At 48.3% G+C, this 7,985-nt stretch overlaps 1 protein-coding gene across 1 annotated transcript; it reads left to right on the plus strand.

Annotated features, from left to right (window-relative positions):
* Positions 1-757: 757 nt before the first annotated feature.
* Positions 758-7,492, plus strand: LOC117809927 (armadillo repeat-containing protein 1-like). Its single transcript, XM_034679433.1, has 3 exons — positions 758-1,082; positions 1,462-1,536; positions 3,479-7,492. Exons 1-3 carry the CDS (start codon positions 1,032-1,034, stop codon positions 3,668-3,670), a joined length of 318 nt encoding a protein of 105 aa, XP_034535324.1. The 5' UTR covers positions 758-1,031; the 3' UTR covers positions 3,671-7,492.
* Positions 7,493-7,985: the final 493 nt, after the last annotated feature.

Here is a 7,985-nt window from a genome sequence, read left to right on the forward strand (position 1 = left end):
TGTCCTAAACCACCTGTCCTAAATCACCCGTCCTAAACCACCTGTCCCAAATCACCTGTCTTAAACCACCTCTCCCAAACAAACTGTCTCAGACCACCTGTCCAAGACCCCCTGTCCCAAACCACCTGTTACAAATCACCAGTCCCAAACCACTTGTCCTAAACGACATGTCCCAGACCCCCTGTCCTAAACCACCTGTCCCAATCCCCTGTCCCAGACCCCCTGTCTTTAACCCCTTGTTTTCTGAGATTTAAGGTCCACCTTTGACCTGAAGGAGAGGCGGGCTTTAACACCCCTTGCTGTAAATTAAGAAATATGAATATAAAGATAACATCGGATCATTTTACCTCGATGAGGTTTTAAGTGTCACCCTCTGCAGTATCTCAGCTCCTCCTCAGCCCTCTGGCGCCCCCCTGTGGAGGCTCCAGTCTTCTTCTGTGTAACCCTGGTCCTGTGGAGGCTCCAGTCTTCTTCTGTGTAACCCTGGTCCTGTGGAGGCTCCAGTCTTCTTCTGTGTAACCCTGGTCCTGTGGAGGCTCCAGTCTTCTTCTGTGTAACCCTGGTCCTGTGGAGGCTCCAGTCTTCTTCTGTGTAACCCTGGTCCTGTGGAGGCTCCAGTCTTCTTCTGTGTAACCCTGGTCCTGTGGAGGCTCCAGTCTTCTTCTGTGTAACCCTGGTCCTGTGGAGGCTCCAGTCTTCTTCTGTGTAACCCTGGTCCTGTGGAGGCTTCAGTCTTCTTCTGTGTAACCCTGGTCCTGTGGTCCTCCTCAGGGTTTAAACCATGAGTGAATGTGTTCTCTGAGAGGCTTGATCTGCTCCTCTCCTGTTGTTTGATGTTAATGTGATCCAGGGAGTTCACTAAGAGACCTTTATGATCCATAAATCCGGATCAATAATAAAGTACACCCTCCCCAGCCCTGAGGCCGGATGTAGTCCTGAAACCTTGTGTCTGCTGTTGTGTTCAGGGTCGGAGGAGTCTGTGTGAGGAGGCTCTGCTGAAGATCAGAGGAGTGATCAGCTTCACCTTCCAGATGACCGTGAAGAGATGCATCGTCCGGATCCGCTCAGACCTGAAGGCCGAGGTGAGACCAGAGCCACAACCAGGAACTCTGAGCCGCCTTACAGTCTGTGAACAGACCTTAATGTGTGACCTCTTCAGTTTCAGAGTTCAGATCTTTGAGTAACGCCTCTAAAGACTCCACAGAGTCTGGAGTCTGAAAGCTTTTAGTCTGTCCCCCCTCTCTCTGAAATTTAAACTCAGGATGGAACAGAGAGACGGGGACTTAGAGGACTGTTAAAGTCCTGTATCCTCAGCTGTGTTCTTCAGCAGCTCTGAGGACTTCTTTCTGGTGTTATAATAAATGAGCTCCTCTTATGAACAGAGTCACATGAAGACCACAGAGTAACTGAAGAGTGACCTTCATCATCACACTGAGGTCTCTGTGTGTGTGTGTGTTTCAGGCTCTGGCGTCTGCCATCGCGTCCACTCAGGTGATGACGGCTCAGCAGGTGGTGAAAGGAGAGAACGGAGAGGAGGTCAGTGTCAGAGGGAGCGCCAGTCTTCAGAGGGTTCAGGTCCTGCTGTTTGATCCTTTATGAAGACTTCAGTTCAGATGAGACATGACCGGATGGTTACTGCTTTTAAACCTGATCATGCTCCAAACACCAAACGTCATGTCTCTGAACCCGTCATCCAGAACAAAGACCGCACAGTGAGAGCGTCTCTGTGGGCGGTCCATCAGGACACGCAGGCAGGAACATGGTTTAAGATCTTAATCCACCATGAGCAGAGCACTTTGAGAGACACACATCTGAATCTGAGACCGTGTTGGAGAGAGGGATAGAGGGAGATGAAGAGAGAGAGAGATGATAGTGGGGAGACAGATAGTAGTAGTTGTAGCAGCTGGAGTCTGGACCACGTCCACAGCAGCAGAGATCCAGAGGAACCTACGAGACAAGGGAGCTCAGGGACTCCAGAAAGGTCTAAGAAAAGAGAGAAGAGAGGGAGACCAGAAGAAAGAAAAAGAGGAGAATAAATGGTGAAGGAAAGAGCGGGATGAGAAAAGGAGACATAGAGGATGAAGAAACATGGAAAGAACAAAGAGAGAAAGAAAAGAAAAGGAGGGAAAGAAAGAAAGAAAAAAGGAAGAGAAAGAAGGAAGGCAGGAAGGAAAGAAGGAAGGAAGGAAGGAAGGAAGGCAAGGAAGGAAGGAATGAAAGAAAGAAAGAAAAAAGGAAGAGAAAGAAGGAAGGCAGGAGGAAAGAAAGAAGGAAGGAAGGAAGGAAAGAAGGAAGGCAAGGAAGGAAGGAATGAAAGAAAGAAGGGAGGAAAGAAAGAAAGAAGGAAGGCAAGGAAGGAAGGAAGGAAAGAAAGAAGGAAGGAAGGAAAGAAGGAAGGAAGGCACGGAAGGAAGGAAGGAAGGAAAGAAAGAAGGAAGGCAGGAGGAAGGAAGGAATGAAAGAAAGAAGGAAGGCAGGAAGGAAGGAAGGAATGAAAGAAAGAAGGAAGGCAGGAAGGAAGGAAGGAATGAAAGAAAGAAGGAAGGAAAGAAAGAAAAAAGGAAGAGAAAGAAGGAAGGAAGGAAAGAAGGAAGGAAGGCAAGGAAGGAAGGAAGGAATGAAAGAAGGGAGGAAAGAAAGAAGGAAGGCAGGAGGAAGGAAGGAATGAAAGAAAGAAAGAAGGAAGGAAAGAATGAAATAAAGAAGGAAAGAAAGAAAGGATGAATAACAGACCCCAAAAAAGGAATCTACAGCAGAGATCCAGAGGAACCTACGAGACAAGGGAGCTCAGGGACTCCAGAAAGGTCTATGGTTAGTAACTTTAATGGGACAGGAAGAGTTAAAGTGAGAGACAGGCAGAGAGAGGAGAGAGAGGGAAAGACAGGATCCCAGTGTGTCAGTCTAAGCCTATAGCAGCAGATCTAAGACCTGGTCCAAGCCTGATCCAGCTCTAGGTGAGATACGGATGTAGGGAGGCGGTTTCTTTTCTAACGGCAGGCTCTGTAACGTCGTCCTGAGGGTTACACTTCACTCTGAGTACAGGGGTCCTTCAGGGTCCTTCAGGGTCCTTCAGGATCCTTCAGGGTCCTTCAGGGTCCTTCAGGATCCTTCAGGGTCCTTCAGCATCCTCTGTGCCCTGAATAGGAATCAAACCGTATCCCTAACAGTGCTCTTAAAGAAAGTCAGGATCCAGACGGTCTACAGGCTGTCAGGAAGTTCATAAATCATGTTACAGAATGAACAACAGGAGTGAAGTGGCAGCTATAGTGAGGCTGTTATTTGTAGTGTGACAGTGCCCTCTGCTGGTCAGCATGTCATCATAGACTTTATAAAGAATCTGGACTTAGTCTCTGTGACGTCACCCGTCTGAGCCCAGCTCAGCGTCCTGATGGCGTCTTCTCCACCGCTGTTCAGTTTCACTCATGATGTTTGAACCTCTTCGTCCTCTCGTGGTTTCTGACTGAGCTTTTGTCTCCAGGTGTTGATCCCGTTCGTGGAGGACGGCTCTGTGGTCGTGGAGCAGAACGTGAACCTGCCGGATTACCTCCCCGAGGACGAGAGTCCGTCTCAGGAGCCCGACAAGGCGGTGACCCGGGTGGGATCCGGTCAGGAGGGAGCCGGCTGGCTCGGTACAGCCACTAACTTCCTGTCCCGCTCCTTCTACTGGTGACCCTGCGGGGCTCCTCCCCCTCTGTTGACCTCCCCCTCCTCTGAGAACCAAAATGTACCAGCTGCCAAATCTCACCCGTGTGTCTCTGCGGCAGAGACGAACACTGAGACAGAAACACTGAGACAGAAACACTGAGACAGAAACACTGAGACAGAAACACTGAGACAGAAACACTCCTGAGTGTGTCAGAGAGGAGACTTCCATCTCTCGGTGGACAGCGTCCTCTGTTCACGACCACGATGTCTTAAATCAGACAGGAAGCGTCCTGCAGCAGTAAGAACAAACAGCCGGAGGGAGAACCGAGAGGACCGAGCAGGACGTCCCTCTCTTCTTCTACCTTTTTATTATTTATTTGACCACCAGACTGAGTGACAGGAAGTTCAGTCCGCTGTGCCTTCACTTCCTCCAGACCACAAACCCTCTGACCTTCAAAGCTGTTACTGATCAAAACCAACCTTTTCAAAATGATCAAAGTCCTGACAAACGCCTGCAGAGTCAGACCGACCAGTGAGGGACCAGATGACCCACCTTTCATTCCGCTTCATTCTTTAGTGACAGACAATCAGTGCTCAGATTTCCTGACTTCCCTGAACGCAGCATCAGAAGTGATGGATCTCACCTCCATTCAACAAACAAACATTGTAGACGTAGTTTTCTTCTCCTCTTGAGGACAGACCTGACAAAGCTGGACTTTGGACTTTGGACTAATCTGCATCATGATGTTGTTATTTCAGCAAACTGAAGACCCGTTAATTACAAGAACATCACAAGAACATCAGTTCCTGTTTCAGGTTCATACCGCTGAAGGAAGCCTCTGTGGAACTGTTTACAGTGAACCTGAGACTCAGTAGAACTGTTTACAGTGAAGCTGAGACTCAGTAGAACTGTTTACAGTGAACCTGAGACTCAGTAGAACTGTTTACAGTGAACCTGAGACTCAGTAGAACTGTTTACAGTGAACCTGAGACTATGTAGAACTGTTTACAGTGAACCTGAGACTCAGTAGAACTGTTTACAGTGAAACTGAGACTCAGTAGAACTGTTTACAGTGAACCTGAGACTCTGTGGAACGGTTTACAGTGAAGCTGAGACTCTGTGGAACTGTTTACAGTGAAGCTGAGACTGTGGAACTGTTTAGAGTGAAACTGAGACTGTGGAACTGTTTACAGTGAAGCTGAGACTCTGTGGAACTGTTTACAGTGAAGCTGAGACTCTGTTGAACTGTTTACAGTGAAGCTGAGACTCTGTGGAACTGTTTAGAGTGAAACTGAGACTCTGGAACTGTTTAGATTGAAACTGAGACTCTGTGGAACTGTCTACAGTGAAGCTGAGACTCTGGAACTGTTTAGATTGAAACTGAGACTCTGTGGAACTGTTTACAGTGAAGCTGAGACTCTGTGCAACTGTTTAGAGTGAAACTGAGACTCTGTGGAACTGTTTAGAGTGAAACTGAGACTCTGTGGAACTGTTTAGAGTGAAACTGAGACTCTGTGGAACTGTTTACAGTGAAACTGAGACTTTGGAACTGTTTACAGTGAAGCTGAGACTCTGGAACTGTTTACCGTGAAGCTGAGACTCTGTGGAACTGTTTACAGTGAAAATGAGACTCTGGAACTGTTTAAAGTGAAACTGAGACTCTGTGGAACTGTTTACAGTGAAAATTAGACTCTGGAACTGTTTAAAGTGAAACTGAGACTCTGTGGAACTGTTTACAGTGAAAATTAGACTCTGGAACTGTTTACCGTGAAAATGAGACTCTGGAACTGTTTACAGGGAAACTGAGACTCTGTTGAACTGTTTACAGTGAAAATGAGACTCTGGAACTGTTAACAGTGAAACTGAGACTTTGGAACTGTTTACAGTGAAAATGAGACTCTGGAACTGTTAACAGTGAAACTGAGACTTTGGAACTGTTTACAGTGAAACTGAGACTTTGGAACTGTTTACAGTGAAGCTGAGACTCTGTGGAACTGTTTACAGTGAAGCTGAGACTCTGTGGAACTGTTTACAGTGAAGCTGAGACTCTGTTGAACTGTTCACAGTGAAGCTGAGACTCTGTGGAACTGTTTACAGTGAAGCTGAGACTCTGTTGAACTGTTCACAGTGAAGCTGAGACTCACTACTATCACATGACATCAGGACATGATGTGTTTCGCTGTCGCACCTTTTCTTACACCTGGTGATGTCACTGCTCTCCTGACCTGAGACCCTTCACAGGTTCGATTCCTCCTCAGGCCTGCAGGGGTCCATGTGAGGACGCTGCTTTACTGTTCCTGACTTTATTCATGTGTGAGGCAGCAGAGGTCAAAGGTCGGGGTGTTTCCTGAGTCCTCCCCCCGGTGTGAACGCCTCTCCTGCAGGCTTCAGCAGTGAATCCTTAATGATGAAGTGAACTCCTCACATTCCTCTGACGCGTCTCCTGATGTGTCTCCGTGAGACAGACCTGCAGACCTTTTTAGTCTCCTCAGAGTCTCGTCCTCGGAGCACAACGACCTTCAATGACCTTGTACAGATTTGTCCTGTGATGCTGTGTGTGTGTGTGTGTGTGTGTGTGTGTTTACCTGCCAGGTGTGCTCAGAGCTGCAGCAAGCCCTTTAACATTTAACACGTGAAGGTCGGCCTGACTCCTGAAAGTGTTGGACTGGTTCACAGATATATTTATTTTATTGACAGACAAGGATCAGGGAGAGAGGAGGAGGAGGAGGAGGAGGAGGAGGAGGAGGACGAAGAACAAACAAAGAACTCCTGCAGTGTTTGCACTCTGAGAACACTCGTGTCCATCAGTGGAAGCATGAAATCTATACTTAGAGCAGCTAACACTCGTTAGCTTGAAATCATAGCAGGTAAAAACCAGAGGGTGATTAAATGTTAAAGGGCTTCCCCTCTGTAGCTCCGCCTCCATCACACACTGTCCAATCACATCCTGAGATGTTAGCATGAAGCGTGTTCCCACACAGACCATCCTTGGGTCATTCCAAACACCTCAGTCTGCACGCGCTCAGTCTGCACATGCTCAGTCTGCACGCGCTCAGTCTGCACATGCTCAGTGCGTCCGTAAACATCCTCTCCTCTCCTCACATGAAACTCTGTTTTCAAACCGCCTGCTGCCCCAGCAGTGAGTCCTGATTGGATCAGAGATAATCTGCAGTCTGATAAAACTAATCGATGTTAAAGAAGCAGTTTCTCTCTCAGCTCGGTCGTTGTTTACTTCCGCTTTTTGAAACCAGGAAATCCAGTAACACCTGACCCAGGATCCTGCAGACCAGATCCACCAGAGCAGACTGTAGTCTAAATTCAAACCCAGTATTGCCTCATACACTGGAAGGTAATATGTGGGAGGACGTTTTGAAGCCTCAGAGAAGCGAGGAGCTGCTGAACATCGGGGACGGTGTGTGGTGAACAGGTGGTTATGCAAATTAGACTCACAGCAGGGTGAGCGGGACCACGACATCACCTGCTCACCACACACTGTCCAACTAAAGATATAAACAGGTCCACAGAGTCCTGTCCCCCCAAACCTGAGACCATTTCACCTTCAACACTCTCTCTCTCTCCCCCTCTCTCTCTCTCTATCCCTCTCTCTCTCTCTCTCTCCCCCTCTCTCTCTCTCTCTCTCTCTCTCCCTCTCTCTCTCTCTCCCCCTCTCTCTCTCTCCCCCTCTCTCTCTCTCTCTCTCTTTTGAAACCTGGTTTCTGATTCGTTCCCTGAAGCCTGCCGACCAGTGTTCTTCATCTTCATCAGTGTGCTGCTGTTCCTTCAGTCTGTGGTGTAATGAAGATTCTTAAAGTTTTTGTTGAGAGAATAAAAACTGTTGAAGTTTGAGGCGTGTATGATTCTGGTTTTTAGAGAGCAGAGGGTCTCAATGGGTCTCAGCGGGACCCCCTCCCTGACGCTCAGGGACCTGGTGTTTGATGGAGACGGCCCTCCTCTCTTCCTGAGTCCACATCGGGCTGTAGTGCTGATGTAAGTGATCACTTCTCCTCTGAGGGCTCAGAGTCAGACTTCAGTCTTTGAGCTGGTCTCCTGGTCTCAGACTGAAAGGATCTGCCTCGTGAATGAGTCCCTAATGCAGATCGGAGCCCTGGCTGCCTCTGTGTCTCTGCATCTCTGTGTCTCTGCATCTCTGTGTCTCTGCATCTCTGTGTCTCTGCATCTCTGTGTCTCTGTGTCTCTGTGTCTTCTGCGTCTCTGTGAATGAGACTCTTTGAGCTCCTCCTGGACGCCACACGAGCTGAAGGCGGCGTTTTGTTAGCGACTGAAAGGAGAGCGGGGCGTCCTCCAGCAGACAGAGAGGACACAGAGACCGGACTGTGGA

Source organism: Notolabrus celidotus, unplaced genomic scaffold, assembly GCF_009762535.1.
Source record: "Notolabrus celidotus isolate fNotCel1 unplaced genomic scaffold, fNotCel1.pri scaffold_604_arrow_ctg1, whole genome shotgun sequence".
NCBI classification, from domain to species: Eukaryota; Metazoa; Chordata; class Actinopteri; order Labriformes; family Labridae; genus Notolabrus; species Notolabrus celidotus.